A 23,644-nucleotide genomic window follows, 5' to 3' on the forward strand; every position below is an offset into this window, starting at 1 on the left:
TATCACACACAAAATGTTGGAAGAACTCAGCAGGCCAGGCAGTATCTACAGAAAAGAGTAAACAGTCAGCGTTTCAGGCCAAGACCCTTCTTCAGGACTGCTGAGGACTCGAGTCCAATACGCTAAAATTCTTGCCCAGGGAATTTCTTTAGTGAAATAGTGGCAAAACTGTGGAAATCATTGCCAATGATGGCTGAGGAGGCCAAATCATTGGGTATATTTAAAATGAAGTTTGATAGGTTCTTGATTAGTCAAGGAGTCAAAGGTTACAGGGAGAAGACAGGAGAATGCAGTTGTTTGGGATAGTAAATAAGCCATGATGAAATGGCAGAGCAGATTATGGGCTGAGTGGCCTAATTCTGTTCCTATGTCTTATTCAATGAAGCTGACAGCAGCATGCTAACTGGTACTTGGTGGTTGACAGCCCTTGATCTGTGAACCAAAGCCTGAATCAATCGATGAGGAATAAGTAGTCAGTGTGTGTATAATTCAACAGCACCTTTGGTTGTCAGATGCTATTTTGACTAAATTGCAAAGCGTTTAACTAGGAGATGGAGATGGAGAATATGTTTTGTCTCCATTACATTGATGTGTGAAGTAATGTTTTGTCTCTCCCTTGTCCTGCAGTTCCCACTGTCTCCGAGCAGCTGCCTTCTACATCCGGGGCCTCCTCTCCTTCTTCCAGGGACGGTACAATGAAGCGAAGTGAGTGTTTGGCTTTCCACTGTTGCAGCTTGGCAGCGTTGGCTCGTTTTGCCATAGTTTTATCAATGGCTGGGCTTCTTCCTTTGTTCTCACACAAGTGCCTTTCACCCTGGTTCCTAGAAACGGTTCAGTCTCTGACTCCTGCCCCTGGGAACAAACTGTATTGATGCTATAAATATGTGCCTTCACGATCATTGAACCTATTCATACTTTTGTTTAAGTGACTTTTAAAAGTCTGATTGTCTGCTTTTGCCAGCTCCCTCCATCAGTGTAATGCTTTCTGCTGGAGCTCCCAGTGACCCTCTGCTGCTTGGGTCTGTGTGACCATTTCTCACCTGTGCCTTCGAAGGGTTATAGCTAACCATCCAACTCTAACATTTGATGCATGGCCCAGACCCACTCAACCATAATCAGCACGTGTTCATGGCATGCGGTGGTCGGCGTCGACCATGGATGTTGAGTCCTAGTTAGTCACCAAGCCAGCGTAGAGCATGCTGTTGTCCGTGCAGCAGGCTTCCCCTGCACGTAGCTAATGAATCTAAAGGAGTGGCAGAGACCGATGCTGTTTGGGATCAGTGGCATTGCAGGAGTTGCCAGTCAACATTGAACTCGGCGTAGAACTGCCTGAGGGACTCCAGCTCTAGATTTTTCCTTTGGGTTTATTCCGAAGCCTTCCCCGTGAGTGGGTATAACTGCAAGGCAGTGGAGATTAGAGATTGGAGTTTCCTTTCTAGATGAACCACTAACTACAGCAGACGAATACCATCTGGCTGAAGCGACTGGTTTTGCCCCTTCTGTTATAAGTAGAAATGGTCTACGGGCTTAGTAGCTAAGCCACAGTCAAGGCCAGGAGCTGGACTTAGTTGTTAGCATCTATTTGAGACTCATGCCATTTGGAGCATTTAATAGGTAGTGGAAATTGTCCACCAAACACTCATCCTGTTCCCCGCACCTGTCTCCCTGGCTATGACAACCTAAAGCATGTATTTAGTTTCTTTCATATGCAGGAATGTTTCAGCTGTCTGCAGAGTCTGCTCAGGTTAAGGAGGAGCTCCCTCATTTGACATTGAGCATTAGAGCTGTAGACACTCAGTTGCAGAAGGTATTCAATGGCTGCAACTCCTAAATTGTAGGGGGCTCAGTGGAAGAAAGAATTGAGCAAGTGCATTGTTAGCGTTTATTTCAGAAGGACTGGTATATTAAAGGAGGGATGTTATGCTGAGGCTTTCTAAGGCATTGGTCAGACCACACGAAGAATCGTGAGCACTTTCGGACCCCTTATCCAAGAAAAGATGTGCTGGCATCGGAGAGTGTCCAGAGGAGGTTCACAAGAATGATCCTGAATGAAAGGGTTAACGTGAGGGATGTCTGAATGGCTCTGGGCCTGTACTTGCTGCTTACTGGAGTTTAGAAGAATTGCGGGGGGCGGGAGTGGGGGGGAGGCCAGGAAGATCTCTCTGAAACCTACTGAAAGGCTGAGAAAGAGTGCATGTGAAGAGGATGTTTCCTATAGTGAGGGAGTCTACAACAGAGGACACAACCTCGAAATAGAGAATGAATGAGGAATTTTTTTAGCCAGAGGGTGGTGATTTTGTGTGGCTCATTGCCATGGAATACTGTGGAGGTTAATAGTTTTTTTTTGATAGTCAGGAAGTCAAAAATTATAGGGAGAAGGTGGGAGAATGGGGTTGAGAGGGATAATAAATCAGCCTTGATGGGACGGCTGAGCAGACTCAGTGGGCTGAATTGAGTGATTCTGCTCCTAGGCCTTATCGTCGTATTAGCTGTATTGTTACTAAACAGCAAGGCAGCTTGACTTGCAGCAGAGGGACTGAGAAACGTGTCTGGTATGGAATGCAGTTCCCAGAAGAGGACCACCCAAGTCAGTGAACAGACAACTGATCCCTGCTGTGTCTCACTATTTTCAGATGATTAATTGTTTTTGCTTTTTAGGAGGTTTCTACGGGAAACTTTAAAAATGTCAAATGCAGAAGATTTGAATCGGTTAACAGCTTGTTCCTTGGTGTTACTGGGTCACATCTTCTATGCCCTTGGAAACCATAGGGTGAGTTTATTATTTCTAGTTGGAAACATCACAGCTGTGCTTATAAATTGGGTGGGTCTGATTGTTTAAAAATCTGAGAAAGTGGCTGTCCTGTGGAAGTGATGTTCACAGTGCTGCTTCAGTGTCACTGGTCTTGGTGGAGTACCACACCATGTAGAGGTCTTTGAGCCTATTGAACTCTGTATCCACAGATTGTAGTCATGGGTTAATTCTTGCTTTTCCTCCTGGAGGCTTCCTAAACAGGATCTCACACCAATTTTCTGCTGCTCCAGTCCACTGAGACTCAATGCGTTTCTCTCACATACAGCATCTCCAACACCATCACACTGAGCACGGGGGCCCCTCAGGGCTGTGTGCTCAGTCCACTCCTGTTCACTCTGCTGACCCATGACTGTGCTGCAACATACAGCTGGAACCACATCATCAAGTTCACCGATGACACGACCGTGGTGGGTCTCATCAGCAAGAACGATGAGTCAGCATACAGAGAGGAGGTGCAGCAGCTAACGGACTGGTGCAGAGCCAACAACCTGTCTCTGAATGTGAACAAAACAAAAGAGATGGTTGTTGACTTCAGGAGGACACAGAAGGACCACTCTCCGCTGAACATCGAGACTCCTCCGTAGAGATTGTTAAAAGCACCAAATTTCTTGGTGTTCACCTGGCGGAGAATTTCACCTGGTCCCTCAACACCAGCTCCACAGCAAAGAAAGCCCAGCAGCGTCTCTACTTTCTGCGAAGGCTGAAAAAAGCCCATCTCCCACCCCCCATCCTCACCACATTCTACAGAGGTTGTATTGAGAGCATCCTGAGCAGCTGCATCACTGCCTGGTTCGGAAATTGCACCATCTCGGATCGCAAGACCCTGCAGCGGATAGTGAGGTCAGCTGAGAAGATCATCGGGGTCTCTCTTCCCGCCATTAGAGACATTTACACCACACGTTGCATCCGTAAAGCAAATAGCATTATGAAAGTCCCCACGCACCCCTCATACAAACTCTTCTCCCTACAGCCATCTGGCAAAAGGCACCAAAGTATTCGGGCTCTCACGACCAGACTATGTAACAGTTTCTTCCCCCAAGCCATCAGACTCCTCAATACCCAGAGCCTGGAATGACACCAACCTACTGCCCTCTACTGTGCCTATTGTCTTGTTTATTATTTATTGTAATGCCTGCACTGTTTTGTGCACCATATGCAGTCCTGGGTAGGTCTGTAGTCGAGTGTAGTTTTGTGTTGTTTTACATAGTTCAGTGTAGTTTTTGTATTGTTCATGTAGCACCATGGTCCTGAAAAACGTCTCTTTTTTACTGAGTACTGTACCAGCAGTTATGGTTGAAATGACAATAAAAAGTGACTTGACTTGACTCCTGATTTATTAGCAGATTTGGCTCGTACCATAAGGGTCAGAATCCTGTGGTAGTAAGAGGGTGCTGTGGTGTTGGAGGGGCATTTTTATAATGAGTTATCAAGCTGAGACATCACCCCCTTGCTGATTAGTGTACCAGGTCCTTCAGCACTTCTGAGAAGGAGGGTGGTAACAGTTTTTGAAGTCCTAATTCATTCTTGCCACTCATCAACATTGCTAAATATGAATTAACTGCTCATCCATTGCTACTTGACAGAGTTGCTTAAGGCAAATTCACTTTAAGGTAACAATGAACTCAGTAGGTCAGGCAGCATCTATGGAGAGGAATAAGGAGTTAACGTTTTGGGCTGAGACCTTTCATTAGTCCTGGTTGTATCACTGTCTGGTATGGAAGGGCCATTGCACAGGATTGAAAAAAGCTGCAGAGAGTTGTAAACTCATGGCCACTAGCCTTCCAGCATCGAGGACACCTTCGAAAGGTGTTGTCTGAAAAAGGTGGTAGACATCATTCAGGACCCCCGTCACCCAGGACATGGCTTCTCATCGCTACCATCAGGGAGATGGTAGAGAAGCCTTAGTCCACACTCAGTATTTCAGCAACAGCTTCTTCCCCTCTGCCATCAGATTTCTGAATAGACAATAAACCCTTGAGCACTATCTTAATGTTTTTTTCCTGTCTGATGGACTGAAAGGCTTGTACTGCGCTGTAATGTTCTATTTGGTCCCAGATAGAAAATGCTGAATATATTTTGCAGGTTAGGCAGTATCTGTGAAGAGTTAACATTTCAGGGTGATGGCTTTTCGTGGGAAAATAGATAAACGTATTGAGTTTAACAAAGTAACTGTTTCTTTTATGCAGGAAAGCAATAACATGGTGGTACCGGCCATGCAGCTGGCCAGCAAGATCCCAGACATGTCAGTGCAGTTGTGGTCATCGGCATTGCTGAGGGGTAAGTGAGGAATTGCTCTACAACACTAAGCAGTAGTGCAGGATTAGGGAAAGGACGGCTTGCATGTTATGATTTGGCTAAATAAAGGACAAATGTACATTCTCTATCAATCACTATCAACCGGCTTATCTTCCTGGAATGTGTCTATTCAAGGTTGTTTAATGTCGTTTCCAGTACACAAGTGTAAAAGAGAATAAAATAATTGTTACTCCAGATCCAATGCAGTACAAAAAACACAGTAAGATGAAGAGCGCAATATAATAAAAACAACACCAAGATAAAGAATGTCCTAATAATAATAATAAAGTAACACAAATATAAATACATAAGATAGCTTGTATACTGTCTGTCCATAAAATGACGCTAGGCACAGGAGTGTCTGTACATAATATGACTGACAGGAAATGATAAAGTAGTGGTGGTTGGGCGTGTGAAAGGGTGGGTTAGTGGGAAGAGGTGTTAATCAGCCTTACTGCTTGGGAAAATATCTTGTCTACTGCAAGGATGCAACAGCATTTTGCTGATATTTGACTAGTAATTCAGAGGCTTATATACACTAGTTCAATTGCTGCTGTGCTTACTGAAAACCAGGAAGGAATATTATTCAAAATGTGTTGCTTTATGGAAATGAATCCATAGCTAGCCTGAGTCCACTGACAGTAGACCGAACAATTTGGTTGGCTCCAAACTGCTCTCTCAAATAGCTTAGCATGTTAATTCAGCTGTGGGCATTGGCTGGTGGGTAAATGAAGGACCAGACATCTACCAGCTGGATTATCCCCACCCTTTCACCACACCAAACCAAGGCTGAAGCCATTTATTTCAGCTTCAATAAGTGTTGCCCAGCTCTGCCTTGCCTTTCTCATCGGGTTCTTGAGAGAAAAAGTTTTTTCTGTACTTGAGCGGAGAATTTGTGGGGTTTATAGATGTTAGTAAATACAGAAAATACATTAAATTTTTTTCTAAAATGTTTGTCTAAAGAAGTGTTCCTGTGCCTCCGTACCCTGATGGGGGGGCCACCCAGGGATGAGGTGCATGTACAGTCAGTAGCCAGTGTAATAGCTACCTCCTGCTCCTTGTAAAGTGGCCACTGAGTGTATGTTCATGTTCTTCTGCTAATGTAACCCATCCACTTCAAGGTTTGATGTGTTGTGTATTTTGAGATGCTCTTCTGTTATAATATATAGTTATTTGAGTTACTGTTGCCCTCCTGTCAGCTTGAACTAGTGTGGCCATTCTCCTCTGACCTGTCATTTACAAGGCATTTTCACCCACAGAGCTGCCATTCACTCAATTTTTTTTTGTGTATGTTTTTGCACCACTCTCTGTAAACTCTAGAGACTGTTGTACTTGAGAAATTCTAGGAGATTAGCAGTTTCTGGGAGACTCACCACATTAACTGTGGAATGATTGTTGGGGACAGACGAAGTAACTTGGATCACATTTCTTTCCCATTCTGATGTTTGGGACTGAACCTCTTGACCATGGCTACATGCTTTTATGCAGAGTTACTGCCACATGATTGGCTGATTAGGTTTTGGCCTTAACGATAACGTGGATACTGAAGACCACCTTGAGCCCTCGGGTTGTTTTGGTGCACCCCAGAAAATGTCATTTCCTTTTCAAGAGAGGAATGCTTGTTATCTCAGCTCCTGAAGATCTGTCTCCAGCCCCATTTAATTTTATAGACAAGGGAAAATCTGTAGATGCTGAAAATCCAAGCACCGCACACAAAATGCCAGAGGAACTCAGCAGGCCAGGCAGTATCTATGTGAAAAAAAAAGTACAGTCAGTGTTTTGGGCAGTCCTGCCGAAGGGTCTCAACCTGAAACATCAACTGTACTTCCTCCAGCATTTTGTGTGCAATGCTTTAATTTTCGAGTTGTGTCAAGCTGATGCAGTACTAAGCACTTCCTCCTGGTGTCGCTATTGATTTACAGCTCAAAATCTGGTTCACATGCTGTACAGCATACAGTACAGTGAAATTTAATACATTGCAATACATAGAAAAAACTTTAAATTGTAATAAGAAATATGTATATATAAAGTTTTAAATTAAATATATAGTGAAAAAAGGAGAAAAATAGTGAGGTAATATATAGGGGTTCATTGTCCTTTCAAAATCAGATGGTGGGAAGAAGCTGTTCATGAAACTGCATGTGTGTATGCCCCTGTACCACCACCTTAATGGTAGAACTGGGAAGAAGGCATGTCTTGGGTGATGGCGGTCCTTAATGATGGATGCTACCTTTTTGAGGCATTGCTTTTTAAAGATATTAGTGATGTTGGGGAATCTAGTGACCAGGATGGAGCTGGCTGAGTTTACAACTTTCTGCAGCTTTTTCCATTCCTTTCCAGTGGCCCCTCCATTCCAGATGGTGATGCAAGCAGTTAAGATTGCTGTCCATGGTACATCTATAAAAATTTGCAAAAGTCTTTGACCCACTGTTACATAACCGGAAACAATGAATATCAATCAAGACAGGTTATATAAAAACAACCAAACATTTATTAAACACGGATAAACGATAAGGGAAAAAAAACAAACAAAAACTTTAACCGGAAGTTAACCGTTATGCAGCCGTTCACCAAATCGTCACTTGGCACTGTTTCTTAAAGTGTTAAATGTGGAAACAGTTCTTAAAGCGATAAAGTCAGATATATTTCTTAAAATGGTAAATTCAAAAGTCCAACAGATTTACACGTTCAATTGGGAGAGACTTCTCTGGAGAAGGATTTCTTCACAGACGCAATTTCCTGCTGATTCTGTCCACAGAATTCACGTGGCGGTAAATAAGCAGTTTAAACCAACTGACCTTAAATTCTTTTAGAGAGAGCAAACCTTTGCCTGAACTCTTTGTTCTTTTTGGCAAGAGTTATCTCGATGCAGGTCGCTACTCCTCCAACGAAGACTCAATAAGGTCGATCCTTTGTTAAACTGCCAAACGATGCCGACTCCTCTCGATCCTTCGATCCTGTACTTTGGTAAATTCTTCACTCTCCCTTCTACTGTTGGAATTAAGTAAATCAGCACACCTAGCCAAAAATTTCCAGTCCAATAATATTGTATCTTGCAATAGAACACAACCCTCCATTTTAAAAATGAAACTGCGTCGCAAAAACGAACACGCAACAGAAACGGAGACACAGCACGTTCTACCTGGAAATCTACAAACTAAAAAAACTAACTGTGTCATCTGGGGTCAACCCTTATATACCCATGGTGCACATGTTATCATGTGACCGTGACCTCACATCGGCAGGAAAATCACATCAGGTGACCTCTAAAAGACCATTACATCATTCTCACAAAAAAAACACAGATCTCCTTGACCATGTAACAATACATCTCTTCAAACTCGTAGTTCAAGTTTAAAGTAAATTTATTCTCAAAGTACATGTGTCACCATATACAACTCTGAGATTCATTTTCTTGTGGGCATACTTAATATATCCAATAACCATAATAGAATCAATGAAAGACTGCATCAACCAGTGTGCAAAGCACAACTGCAAAAACTAAAAGAAAACAATAGTAGTAGTAATAAATAAGCAATAAGTATCAGAACATGAGATGGAGTCCTTGAAAGTGAGTCCATTGGTTGTGGGAACGTTTCAGTGATGGGGCGAGTGGAGTTATCTCCTTTGGTCAAGATCCTGATGGTCGCGGGGTAATAACAGTTCCTGAACCTGGTGGTGAGTCTCGAGGCTCCTGTACCACCTTTCTGGTGACAGCAGCAAGAAGAGAGGATGGCCTTGGTAGTAGGGCCCCTCATATTGGATACTGTTTTCCTGCGGCAACACTCCACATGTGCTCAATGGTGGGGAGGGCTTTACCCATGATGGACTGGGTCTCTTCAACTATTTTTTGTAGGATTTTCCATTCAAGGGCATTGGTGTTTCCATACCAGCCTGTGATGCAGTCAGTCAATGTACTCTGTTACTATTAAATAACTTTTGTCTTGTCCATTGCAGTCAAATAGATCTGCTTGACTCAATCACTTGAAGAGAAAAAAATGAACACATTCACATGCACAGTATTAATAGGTCAAATGTTAATTGATAAATGGACAAGCCCACAAAATTGACCAATTCTGTGATGTCACCTGACAGACCAATAAACAGTCACCCGGTGGAAATTGCATATCTCCACCCTTAAGTTTTTATGTGGAACCAGTTTGATGATATTCCAGTGGTTTTCTGCTCCATCCTACCCACCATTAAGAAAATGGAGAATTTGTTTAGTTACTGATGATGGGGGGGGGGGCAGGGGGAAGTAACCCTGGTGCTCCCTGTAACAGTTGAGGCCCTCTGTTGGCCCCAGCTGTCTACATTTGATGCACAAGCCAGGGCAGTATGATATGGAGAGCAAGCTGTTGCCCATGTCGCAGGCTAGCCCTCTCCACACAGCGTATGAATCTGAGGGAATGGCAGTGACTGATACAGTGGAGTTGCCGGTCAGTTTTGAACTCAATGTAGGACTGCTATGGGGACTCCAACTCAGGATTTCTCCTCTGGGTGTACTCCAGAAGCCTTCCCCTTGAGTGGATATAGCCACAAGGCAGCAGAGGCTTGAAAGTTTTACTTCTCTTAGATAAGCTGTCCACCAAGACTGACGAGCCCCATCTGCCCAAAGTGACTGGTTTTAACACACGAGTAAGCTGCCTTTGACTCTTCTCCTGTCAGTAGAAACTGTTCTGCTGGGCTTGGTAACTAAGCCACATGTGAAGGCCAGAAGCTGGACTTGGTTGTTTGTGGTGATTGAGATGTGCACCATTGAGTGTTTAATAGGTAGTGGGAGCTTATTCCCACGACACCCCCTCCCCCCAGCTGTGACAACCCTAAGGAACCCCTGTGACAGTACTGAAGGAGTATTGTGCTGCTTTTCAGATGAGAACCCATTGCTCTCTAGCAACTTTTATCTGCTGTCACAGGGGAAGTCTCTGCATTTTCCTGGCATCAGCTAGTTGACGCAACTGTTTAACTTGAATAGGAAATGTACAATATAAGCTTACAGTGAAAAAGTGGACTCGACTTTAAAAGCTCTACAAGTTTATCTACAAAAGAAAGACTGGTGAAGAGAAATGTTGGTCCATTCCTTTCAGAAAAGGGAAAGTTGTAGTGGGAAACAATGAGAACACGGAGCAATTAAGTATATACTTTGGTTCTGTCTCCATGGTAGAGGCATAGATATACGTCTAGTTCCTGACTTCTGAATGCTCCACTTCCCTGGCCTTGAATTTGAACGTGTGTTTTACATTAACAGAACAACACAACTCAACTCAACTGGAAACTGGCATACCTGATTTCCATCTTTGCCTTACTGAACTCGAAGACAAATTTGAAAATGGTTAAAATAAAATAATTAACATTAAAATACTTTGGAGGGAAAAGATCCTCCTTTCATTAGACTTGGTTTCTTCATAGTTTGAGGCGTTTATTTGTGCGCTCTGCCATGAAGACAGAAGCAAACTTCAAGTGTTTGTCATTCAACCATACACATGATAGAGCCAAACGAAACAATGTTCCTCTGAGACCAAGGTGCAAATCACAGTACCAACAATCATCTACAACACATACCACATATAATTATGATAGCAAGAGAATAGTTGCAAAAGTTTTCAAAGTATTTATATATATTTATATATTTGTGTTTATATTATCCACACACATGTACATATATTAGACACACTGATTGGAAGGAACAGTCTCCAATACAAAGTATTTAATTGCCCTGTGTTCTTATTGTTCCCCAATATAACTTTCCCTTTACTGACAGCAATGGATCAATATTTCTTTTCACTAGACTTTTTGTCTGTACATGCACTTGTAGACCTTATTGAATCCACTTTTTCATTGCAAGTTTATATTTTGTAATTTTTTTTTAAACAGTCAGTTCAGCTTCTGTTTCCCTGGTGACTGTGGATTAATTACTGTACTTTGGTTAGGGATACCTGCTTTTGCTGAACTCTCTGAACTGCTCCCTTAGTGACTGTGGGCTTGATACTGTCCATTGGACAGGAATACATAAGATATAGGAGCAGAATTAGGGCCGCATCTGCTCTGCCGTTTCATCATGGCTGATCCAATTTTCCTCTCAGCCCCAGTCTCCTGCCTTCTCCCCATATATCCTCATGTCCTAACCAATCAAGAATCTATCAACCTACACCTTAAATATACATATACTATAGACTTGGCCTCCATAGCTGTCTGTGGCAAAGAATTCCACAGATTCACCACTCTGACTAAAGAAATTCCTCCTCTTTTCTGTTCTAAAAGGATGCCTGTCTAGTCTGAGGCTGTGTCTTCTGGTCTTAGACTGTCCTACCATAGGAAACGTCCTCTCCACATCCACTCTTATCAAGGCTTTTCACCATTCGATAGGTTTCAATGAGGTCGCCCCCCCATTCTTAATTCTAGTGAATTGCTTTTGCTGAAATCTGAGCTGCTCCCCTGGTGGCTGCAGGTTTGACACTGTCCTTTGGTCAGGGATCTGCTTTTATTGAACTTTAAACTGCTCCCCTGTGACTGTGGGCTTGATACTCTCCTTTGGTCAAAGATACCTGCTCTGCTCCTTTCTTTTTCTGCCTTTGCACCAGAGAGGATTGTGGGCAGGTTGTGTTATTGCTGCTCAACTATCCCGGCCTTCTCAAGAACATCAACCCTACCACCCCCACCCCCAACCATCTGCCATTACCAAAACACTCCTAAACCTTGGTATTCCTTTCATGTTGTGGTCACACCACTGGAGAAATTCCAGCAGCTCTATGCCAATCTTTTGCAAAATACTAGCCACAATATTTGAGCAGCACACCCAAGATGCTGGAAGAACTTGGCAAGTCGGCCAGCATCTATTCAGGGTTGTTTAATGTCATTTCCAGTACACAAGTATAAAGGAGAACAAAATAATCATTGCTCCAGATCTGATGTGGCAAAAAAAGATTTAAAAAATACAATAATAATAAAGCAATAAAAATAAACATATTGAGAGAGCTTGTATACATTGATTATATTTCCATAAAGTGAACTAGGCACAGGAGTCTCTGTACGTAAGGAGTGTCTGTTGTATTTATGATGAGCAATAATATTTGGTTCTTGTGTAGTACTGTTGTAACCTGAATGCATGCAAGTAGGTGCAACAATGCAAATATTAAACTCGCCCCACCCTTGGTGGAGAATGGGTTGGTGCCACTTTGCTCCACCAGGTGTCGCCTTTATGTCCCAGCTATTGGGCCACTAGTTATTGCAACACCTCCAACTTTCAACAAATGCATTCTCTGTCACTATAATGTCTACTTGTATAAGAGCAGTTTAAATAGAAATATTAAACCATGCCACAGAAAAAGTACTAATAGGTGAAAAAAGTTCCATATTCTGTTCCCATAAAAAATGACAATTAATAGCCTTGTTTCAAAGAGCAGTTGTTGACTTTATTGCCATTTGCACAGGTGCATGTGTGCACAGATGCAATGAGAAACTTACTTGCAGCAGCATCACAGGTACACAGCATTATAAATCACAATCAGGTCTATTATTACTGAAACATGAAATTTGTTTAGTGGTAGCAGTGCAATAAACATTACTAAGTTACACAAAGTGCAAAAGAATGACAAGGTATTATTCATGAACCATTCATGAATCTGATGACTGGGGAGAAGGAACTGTTCCTAAAATGTTCAACAACATTCACGAGAGAAACATAAATTGAACATTGAACACGTAGCACAGTACAGATCCTTCAGCCCATATTGTTGTGCTGACCTTCTAACTTACTCCAAGGTCAATCTAACCTTTCCCAAATTATCCCTCTTTTTCTATCATTTATGTGCCTATCTAAGAGTGTCTTAATTTGCCCCTATGTATCTGCCTCCACCACCACCCCGGCAGGGTGTTCAGCACCGTCACCACTCTCTGTAAAGAGCCCACCTCTGACACCCCCCTGTACTTTCCTCTAATCACCTTAAAATTATGCCCCCACTGCCTGCCCCCTCCCCTCCTGGTTTTAGCCATTTCCACCCTGGCTGTCCACTCAATCTGTATGACTTATCTTGTACATCAGTAATAAAGATGAACACAATTTAACAAAGAACACTATTAGAACAACAAAAAAAGATTAAAAACCATTTTAGTGCAAAGTGGTCATAGTGTTGCTAAACTGCAGTGATTCAGGTTGTGCTGGGTGGTTCGGTAATCGAAAGTAGTTGTTCTTAAAAGTGGTGTAGGACTTTAGCCAAGACAAGAGAATCAAATTGAAATCTCAAGTGTAGAGCTCATTTCAGAGGTTATTGTACATCCCTCATAATGTTTTGTACCACTGCATTGTCTGTGACTGAAATACCACCTTTGGCTCTCCAGAAACAATATTTATAAATGTGTAACACCCAGCCCCTCTTAGTCAACATGCTGAGGAGTGCACCCACGGCTGGAGATGGTTATGAAGGACATTTGTTTATGTACTACCTTGTGCAGTCCCAGGATATCCTGTGAAATCACTGCAGGAAGTGAGAAAATCATGCTTCACCAACACAATCCAATTAATCAGAATACTTTTGTCATTTCCCCATTCTTTGAGGGATGGCATGTTACCTTGGTGGTTAGTATAACTCTGCAATCAGGGTTCAATTCCTGCAGCCGTCTATAAGGAGTTTATAGTTCTCCCCTGTGACTGCATGGATTTTACCGGCTACTCCGGTTTCCTCACACATTCCTAAGACGTACAGGTTAATAAGCTCTGTTGGCGCCAGAAATGTGGCGATACTTGTGAGCACATCCTCAGACTGTTTTTGTTGTTGGTGCAAGCAGTGCATTTCACTATATGTTTTGATGTACATTTGATAGTTTATCCTTATTTCATTCATTGTACTAATAATATGTGGCACAGACTGGCTTTAGTACTTTGTGTTTGTGTTGCTGTGTGACTTAAGTCATGGTTTCTTTTTCTTAGATCTGAATAAGGCATGTGGGAACTCCATGGAAGCCCATGAAGCTGCTCAGATGCATCAGAATTTTTCTCAACAGCTTCTCAACGACCACATAGAAGCTTGTAGCCTCCCTGAACACAATCTGATCAATGTAAGTACAGTTCCCTCAGTGCTGTCCATTCACTGCAGAAATAGCTTCCCCAAACCAGTCCCTTCAAGTATTCTTATAAGAGGTGTTTAACTGCACCTGAACAGCCACCCTATCCCATTCCCTTACTGACATCAGATCAGAATCGGGTTTATTATCACTGGTATATGGCATGAAATTTGTTAACTTAGTAGCAGCAGTTCAATGCAATACGTAATATAGAAGAGAAGAAAAATAATAATAAATGAATAAGTAAATTAATTGCGTATATTGAATAGATTTTTTAAAAACATGCAAAAACAGATACTGTAATTTTTTTTTAAAAAGGGAGGTGTGCAAAGATTCAATGTCCATTTAGGAATCGGATGGCGGAGGGAAAGAAGCTGTTCCTGAATCGCTGAGTGTGTGCCTTCAGGCTTCTGTACCTCCTTCCTGATGGTAACAGTGAGAAAAGGGCATGCCCTGGGTGCTGGAGATCCTTAATAATGGACGCTGTCTTTTTGAGACACCACTCCCTAAAGATGTCCTGGGTACTTTGTAGGCTAGTACCCAAGATGGAGCTGACTAGATTTACAACCTTCTGCAGCTTCTTTCGGTCCTGTGCAGTAGCCCCTCCATACCAGACAGTGATGGAGCCTGTCAGAATGCTCTCTACAGTAAATCTATATAAGCTTTTGAGTGTATTTGTTGACATGCCAAAACTCCTAATAAAGTATAGCCGCTGTCTTGCCTTCTTTATAACTACATTGATATGTTGGGACCAAGTTAGATCCTTAGAGATCTTGACAGCCAGGAACTTGAAGCTGCTCACTCTCTGCACTTCTGATCTCTGAGGATTGGTATGTGTTCCTTCGTCTTACCCTTCCTGAAGTCCACAATCAGCTGTTTCGTCTTACTGACATTGAGTGCCAGGTTGTTGCTGCGGTACCACTCCTAGTTGGCATATCTCACTGCTGTACGTCCTCTCATCACCACCTGCAATTCTATCAACAGTGGTTGTATTATCTGCAAATTTACAGATGATATTTGAGCTATGCCTAGCCACACAGTCACGTGCATGTCGAGAGTAGATCAGTGGACTAAGCACACACCCCTGAGGTGCGCCAGTGTTGATCATCAGAGAGGAGGATATGTTATCACCAATCCGCACAGATTGTGATCTTCCGGTTAGGAAGTTGATGATCCAATTGCAGAGGGAAGTACAGAGGCCCAGGTTCTGCAACTTCTCAATTAGGATTGTGGGAATGATGGCACTAAATGCTGAGCTATAGTCGATGAGAGGCGTCCTGACGTAGGTGTTTGTGTTGTCCAGGTGGTCTAAGGCTGTGTGGAGAGCCACTGAGATTGCCTATCGCCACAGTAGGGCAATGGCAGATGTAAATTGCAATGGGTCCAGGTCCTTGCTGAGGCAGAAGTTCAGTCTGGTCATGACCAACCTCTCAAAGCATTTCATCACTGTCGATGTGAGTGCTGTTGGGCGATAGTCATTAAGGCAGCTCACATTATTCTTCTTAGGCACTGGTATAATTGTTGCCTTTTTGAAGCAAGTGGGAACTTCTGCTCCTAGCAATGAGAGGTCGAAAATATCTTTGAATACTCCCACTAGTTGGTTGGCTCAGGTTTTCAGAGCCTCACCAGGTACTCCATTGGGACCTTCCGCTTGTGAGGGTTCTCTCTCTTTAACATAGGCCTCTGAGACAGAGATCACAGGGTCACCAGGTGCAGCAGGGATGCGATCTGCAACACCCTCTACTGCTACATAAGGCCGCTCACATTGGAGGAGCAACAGCCCATATTCAGTCTGGGTAGTCTCCAGCCTGATTGCATGAACATCGATTTCCCTGTCTTCCAGTAATTTTTCTCCCTCCCCTTCCCCCTTCCCTCTTCAATTCCCCACTCTAGCCTGTTGCCTCTTCTCCACACCTGCCTATCACCTCCTTTTGGTGCCCCTTCTCCTTCCCTTTCTCCCATGGTCCACTCTCCTGTCCTATCAGAGTCCTCCTTCTCCAGTCCTTTGCCTTGCCCAATTATCACCTCCCAACTTCCTCCACCTGGCTTCACCTATCATCTTCTACAATGTCCTTCTTCACCCCCCCCCCCCCGCAAGACACCTTATTTTGACATCTTCCCCCTTCCTTTCAAGGACTGATAAAGGCTTGGCCCAAAATGTTGATCATTAATTCCTCTCCGTAGATGCTGCCTGAGTTCCTCCAGCACTTTGTGGGTGTTGCCCTAAATGACCAGCTGTGGGTGATTCTTCACTAAGCTTCCTTTCTGCAACTAGCTGCTGTCACTTCAAACTTGACCTAGTGCTATCGAACAGGAAAAAATTTAAATCCTCCTGTGTCCAAAATTTCTGAGAAGTTCAGCTCATGCGTGTGTATCTTTCTGTTTCATTGGGGTGTAAATTGATGAAGCCAAATTGCTGTGCTGGAGGGTACTGGGTTAACACTTATTCACGAAGGTATAGTACTGGTGATAGTGGCATCAGGGTACCGGTGTGGACAGGTCTGTCACTATACAACCCTGGGGTACGGTACCTGTGGAGATGGGTCTGTCACTGTACAACACTGGGGTACACTACTTGTGGGGATGTCAATGTCCAACATCGGGGTATGATACTCCTGGGGATGGGTCTGTCACTGTATAACACCAGGGTGCGATACCAGTGTGGACAGCTCTGTCCTGTACTGGGACGGCTGTATTGCTGTAGAATTTAGGGGACAGGTCAGTTTTGAGGTGCAATATAAAAAATTCAGATCATTATTGCAACGTGTTTCCAGGCACGTTGTTGCCGTTGTGACGGGTAGCTGGTGGAATCATTGCTGTTGCTGATATGCCATTGCATTTTGTATTACAGTGGACAGAAGGGCCGCTCCCTATGCAGTTCCAAGCTCAGAATGGACCCACCACCAGCCTCGCTAGTCTACTATGAACCGAAGGTGTAACTTCTGTGGAACCCATCACCCCTCAAACCAGGCAACATATGAAACAGGATTTAAATATCGCCTTCCTAATCACTGGTGGGCAAGCAGACCGGGAGAATGTTTGTTTGTAGTGGTCCAGTATTCTCCACACCTTTATCTGCTTGTTTCGGCAGTTCAGCCTTTCCCTGTGCTGAGCACTTGGATGCAAAGAAAAAAGCTTTGGTTTGAAGATGGGAATCATTATTATCTCTTCTTAACCCAAACATGTTTATTTGCTGAGTTGCCTGTTTTCTCAACTGGTCAGTTTCTAAGCAACAAGTAATTTGTTCTCCAGCTGGTGAGAGGCTGGCTGGGGCCGACCCCTCTTTGGCACTGAATGTTTTCGACCATCTCAATTGGTGCCCAGGCCCTGGTTGCCATGGGAACTGCCCCATCTCGGAATAGTGGAGTCGTTAGAGCAGGAGTTGGTAACTGGTAAATAGTTTTGCGGAGTTGGTGCTGATGACCTTTCCTTGCGGTGCTCACTATTAGTTCTGATAAAATGGCTGGACCTTCTGTGCAGGGAAAGTTCTGAAGCTTGCAATTAATCCTCCTGTACCTGGAGTTCACGTCCATGTTTAACATTGTTTGGCAGGCTTTGTTCCTGCAGCTCAGAGGTGTTTCTTGAGACCAGTGTTTGTGGTTGCTTGGTCAGGAATCTCCAATTAACCATGTAATGTTCTGACTCTGCAGTCTGATGTGTGGCCTCCTTTCTCCCCTCCACCCTGAAATCCACACTCACTCCCTCCCTCCCTCCCTCCCTCCACTGTTCACTCTGCTTCCCCCAACACTCCCTCCCTACCTCTCTCCATTGTTCACTCTGCTCCTCCCAACACCTCCATCAGCACAGCTGGTCGTCCTGCCAATAATAGATCATGGATTCGTTGTGCAGAAACTATTGGACCCATTGAGTTATTTCTATTTATTCCTGTGCTTTTATCTAATAGAGAAATAGTTCTGAGAGCTGTGCTCAGCAGTCATATTGAAGGGAGATTGCCTTAAGTTGTCTTGTCATGTGGTGCTCCCCTTCCCCTTTTTGTTCGTCCCTTCACAGTTGCCCTCTATCTGCAGCTGTCATTGTTTCATGAACAAAGTCAATAGTAATTACAGGATAAACTCAAAACAATAACTTTTTAATTTTCAAAAATAAAGTTGCTTTTAACCCCAACTTGAGCTGAAGCTGGTACTTGCCCAAACAGCCCCGTAGCAGAATGGTATGTAGCTCTGAGATACAAGTTCTGTCGGTCCCTGGATCAAGAGCAGAATTGTAGCTGGCATGTTGGACCAGTGATGTAGGATATTCTACTGATTCAACTCTGCCATCAATTCAATGCACTTCCCTCATAAACTCAGCCCTAGAATTGATCTCCATATATCATGAGGGCTCACATTTTCAACCAATCATCATGAGTTGCCATCATTTGAAATGAAGGCAGAAAGTGCTGAAAGTATCCAACTGGTCTGGTAGCTTTCTATGGAAAGAGTAACCAAAGTAACTCTTCAGATACTTGAGCCTATCACACCTACTGGGGCATAGGCTTGCCAGTCTTCTGCCCTCAGCTATTCTTTCACGTTGTTTCCAAGTAGCCCATTGAAGATCCTCCCTCTCCTAAGAATGAGATCTTTGAAGCTTCTGTTGGTGTCTCTATAGCTTTTTTTTTTCACACAGGATGGTGTTGCTAGTCCCTTGCCTATCCCTTCTCTCACCACTGAGTTGGACCATCCATGGCAGGTTTATAAAATAACTATTCACATAGCTCCTCCTCTGCTCCCCAACAGCCCACTACAGCAATTATGGAGATACTTTGTAAAAATGAAGCAACTGACTCATTTTTTTTTGTTGCAATTATTCAAGCCTCATCTGTGAGGATAAATGCTGTAGTCCAACCAGCTTCTAGCACAGTTCTCAGTCACAACAGTATTGTCAGTTGTCCTTGTCTGATCTGTGTAACCTGATGCTGTGGTCACTCAGGGGTTCTGAGTTGGCGTAATCTCAGCCAGCCAGTCCCAATTCTGTGCAGAGCTGATGCTGTCACCCTCAGTCCACAGGCAACGAGCAGGATTGCTCAAACCTTTCCCCGCTGTGTGTCTTGGAGATTGGGCGTTGGTTTGAACAGATTTTTCACCCTCCTGGACTACACTTGCCGACACTGCGGGACATAGAGCTGTTCAGCTGGTGTTTGAGGACCAGGGCCAAGTCCTCAAAGAGAGCAGCAGGGTGACACTGGAGGAGGGGGCAGGTAGAGAGTGTGACCCTGGCTTGAACACAGTTTGTAGTGTGTGCCTGGAGACTACTTTCAGTCTCAGCCCATGGGTACCTGAAATCGGGCAGGTAGGCTGAGCTGGCAAGTACAATTCTGCAGAGACATGTATCCATGGGAAGGGTTGCAGTTATTTTATATGAATATATATAGATTAGTTAAAGAGTAATACAAGATGCTGGAGGAACTCGGGCAGCATCTATGGAAGGGAATATATAGTCAATATTTCAGGACTGGAAAGGAAGGAAGAGGATGCCAGAATAAGAAGGATTCCTCAGACATCCCACCTGTTCTGGGAGGCTCCCACATACTGATAGCGGCTCCCTGACGCCCGCAAATTATATACAATATCCCGGAAATCAATTCTTTTTTTGGAGAGCGAGCGAGAGGGGTGGAGAGAGAGAGAGAGAGAGAGACACACACACAGAGTGAGTGACAGACGTAGCGAGAGAATGACAGAGAGAGCAACCTGACAGGTTTACTCAGCACAAAGAGAGACCAATCAGTTTTCTCTATGGGTAGGCTTTACAGTTGACCTCTCTCTCTTTTATTGTCCATCAGTTCAGTTTAGTGTTCTGCAGCGCCATGGCAGAGTGTTCCAAAAAAAGAAAATATAAAACATACTTCACCCCAGACTACACAAAACTGTACCCCTGCCTAATAGGGGTTAAAAGTAATGACAGTGTTGCTTGTTGCACTGTTGCAACAGTGACTTTTCTATTGTCATAGTGGGTTAAATGACTAAAAGACATGTTGAGGTGAGTTTATCAGGTGTCATTTGTTCATTAGCATAGCTAACGTTATTTAAACTAGCTGGCTAGCTGCTCAGGAGCTACTCTGTTGATGTCCTATGTGATGAGACCAAGCTCCCTGTAGACTTGCTTGAAGTTGTAATGGAATAAAAAAAATGACTCCATGATAATATATAAGTACATATTTTAATGTCACATTTTCTGCACAAGACAATATAATAAGGATACACCTTATGCAGGGGGCCGGGGTCCCTGAAATGAGTTTTTGCAGGGTGGGATGTCTGATTTCCCCTCTTCACCACTCACTTTCTTGCTTGTCTTCCTTCTCTCATCCTCTCCCCCAAATCACCACCTTATTCTGGCTGCTTCCCCCTTCCCTTCCTGTTGAAGGGTCTTGGCCTGAAGTGTCAACTGTTTATTCATTTCCATAGATGCTACCTGACCTGCTGAGATGCTCCAGCATGTTCTGTGTTGCTAAAAAGTTCCAGCATCTGCAGAATCTCGTGTTTTAGATTAGATAAAGTGTATTTTATTTAATCCAATGGCTGATATTTTTCTTATGACTTAAAACCATTTACCCTATGACTACGGCATTTACATTACCCACACCCAAGGCATAGGAGCAGAATTAGGCCACTCAGCCCATCAAGTCTGCTCTGCCATTCCATGCTGGATTTATTTATCACCAGTCTGGATGGGACAACACCAGGTCACAGCTGGTAGATGCTCCTACACTACACGGTCTGAACATCATTGAAGGATCCCTTAGTGGAGGACAGTCTGAAAGGCACATCCTTGCCCTTAGCCCTTTCCCAGATCAAGACCCAGCCACCAACTCGCTGTTTACTGACCATTTCTTGCACCCCAGTATAAAACCCACGGACAGGGCAGTGTGTTAGATGTTGGCCAGTTGGATCTCGGCCAGATGACCTGGGTCCAGAGCAGGGAGGGGAGAGGTGACACTGAGCCTTTGCAGCAGATCTTGGTTGAGAGTAAGGCTGTGGCTCCCTCCTGTGGAGCAGCAGCAGTCTTGTCCTTTAAGGCTTCATCAATGACACTTTAAACTTGGGTTGGGAGGAAGCAGTTTTATCTTCAGCCCTGCAGTGATAGTGATAGCTTGGCACATACCACCTCTACCTCAGTCCTTCCTCTTTTTGACCATCTCTTCTCCTCTTCCCCTTCCTCATTATCCCTACGGTGACCGTGGTCAACACCCCAGTGGTCTTGGTACTAGAGTCTGGGAAGGTCCCTGGGTTTGTCTTTGATCTGTGCAAAAGCGTTCCCACCTCTGAGATACCTGCCGGCCCTTTTGGGCCTCATCTCCTGAAAGGTGAAGATGGATGTTAACTGTCCTGTCTCCAAACAGTCACTTGTACCTGGAAAAATTACTCCATCAAGCACCTGTCCTCCTATATCTGAGTATTCCTTCGGTGTACTGTCATCTTTTGGTCAAAACAATGGGTGGTGGGGGTCAGTGAAAAATTTTGTGCTCTGTGCCTCCAAGGAAATAGAGACTTGTCTAGTACAGACAACAGCAAATTAGACACAATAAAATGCCTGAATTTTTGAATTCAATCACAAAAATTGTATGCTGCACAATTAATATTTACAAAAAGGTTCAGAGTCAACTAGGCAGTAACTCTGACACTTCACCACCTACATCCCTGTATTATGTAGGACACAATTGACTAGGTATCGCATTAATTCTTGTTTTGATTTTTTTTTGCAGTTCTTTGAAGTTCTGTACAGACAATTCAGTGTGTTCTTAGAGACAATGTTTTAATACCTACTACATCATGTATCTAGTGAAACCATTTCTGTGCAATTATGTTTCCTTGAATCATTGTTATGGCAGGTTTGTTAACAAATAATTTGTGTTTTAGCATCACTGAACCTTTACAATAGTTTATAGATGTCTTGATGTTTTGAGATATAAAGGATTCCCTACTTCAGTGACAATGCCACTGTGAAGCGGGGTAGATTGGTTTGTAAATATGAATCTATGTAAACAGAACTTGTCTGTTGCTGTGTTTTTAGCTCTCAATTACATTTGGATTAACTTTGTTTTTTTATTCTATATATCAGGGAATTTTTAAAATAAATTTATAAATCTAAACTTATAATGCTCTTGTGCTATTTTTGCCTTGCATAGCACCATCATCATCATGTGCCGTGTTGTATGATGTGGGTGAGCATGGTCTTTTCCATGACCATGATGGTTCTTGGCAAATTTTTCTACAGAAGTGGTTTGCCATCGTCTTTTTCTGGGCAGTGTCTTTACAGGGCAGATAACTTCAGCCATTATCAATACTCTTCAGAGTTTGTTTGCCTGGCGTCAGTGGTCACATAACCAAGACTTGTGATATGCTCATACAACCATCCATCACCTACTCCCATGGCTTCACGTCACCCAGATATGGAGGGGAGGTGCTAAGCAGGTGCTGCACCTTGCCCAAGGTGACCTGCAGGTTAGCGGAGGGAAGGAGCACCTTGCACCTCCTTTGGTAAAGATGTATTTCCATCCCTTGCATAGAAACACAAAATACTCTGCAGATGCTGGGGTCAAAGCAACACTCACAACACGCTGGAGGAACTCAGCAGATTGGGCAGCATCCGTGGAAACAATCAGTCAACGTTTCTACGGATGCTCCCCAACCTGCTGAGTTCCTCCTTGCATTGAAATCCACTGGATGAGCTTGTCTCTGAAGGTGTTTATTTATTTATTGAGATACACAGCAGAACAGGCCTTCATCCCCAATTCAACCCTGGTCAAATCGTGGGGCAATTTACAATGATCAATTAACCTCCTAACCGGTACGTCTTTAGACTATGAGAGGAAACCAGAGCACCCAGAGGAAACACGTGCATTCCATGGGGAGGATGTACAAACTCCTTACAGAGGTCACTGGAAATGAACTCGAAACTTTGACTCCCGGGCTGTACTGGTGTCGCGCAAACCACTACGCTACTGTGACGCCTTCTCTCCCTTGTCTCGTTTCAGTTAACTCCTCATGTTCAAGCTCCTGATTGTTGGTTGCCATTATGAGGCAAATTTGAGCCAACTCTCATTCAGTCAGCATTTTCCCTTTTCATGGACCCTGTTTTTTCTGACATACTCTCCCTCCTGTCAAAGAGATTATCTTCAAGTATTGAGTTTCCATACGACTGGTCAACAACTGTTACTGGAGATTCATATTCAGATTTATCATATGTACTGTATATGGAAGCTTGTGTGAAAAGCACGGTTTGTGTTAACAACCTAAGGATGTGCTGGAGGCAGCCCACAAGTTTCAGCCCCAACATATCATGCCCACAATGTTCACTAGCTGAAACAACAACCACCAAACAAAAATATTCCAGCTGCCGTCTCACCAATGTCTTTTTGTCCCAACCTCCAATGTCTTCCGAACTGAAAGCCCCATTCCCTCCCTATTTACCGTTTCTGTAGAGTCTCATAGCATACTTCTACCTATCTGCCAAAAAGATCTTGTTTCATTTTATTCTTCT

The 23,644-nt window shown here is 43.5% G+C and overlaps 1 protein-coding gene across 1 annotated transcript in view; it reads left to right on the plus strand.

Moving 5' to 3' along the window:
* mau2 (MAU2 sister chromatid cohesion factor) overlaps positions 1 to 22,226 on the plus strand; it is an 81,914-nt gene extending 59,688 nt beyond the window's left edge. Inside the window, exons 15-19 of the mRNA XM_063032546.1 lie at positions 628 to 705; positions 2,659 to 2,770; positions 4,999 to 5,089; positions 14,034 to 14,161; positions 17,019 to 22,226. Coding sequence (XP_062888616.1) covers positions 628 to 705; positions 2,659 to 2,770; positions 4,999 to 5,089; positions 14,034 to 14,161; positions 17,019 to 17,093 — 484 coding nt within the window. The 3' untranslated portion in view covers positions 17,094 to 22,226. The remainder of the gene's footprint in view (positions 1 to 627; positions 706 to 2,658; positions 2,771 to 4,998; positions 5,090 to 14,033; positions 14,162 to 17,018) is intronic.
* Positions 22,227 to 23,644: the final 1,418 nt, after the last annotated feature.

This window comes from Mobula hypostoma, chromosome 24 (assembly GCF_963921235.1).
Source record: "Mobula hypostoma chromosome 24, sMobHyp1.1, whole genome shotgun sequence".
Classification (NCBI taxonomy): Eukaryota; Metazoa; Chordata; class Chondrichthyes; order Myliobatiformes; family Myliobatidae; genus Mobula; species Mobula hypostoma.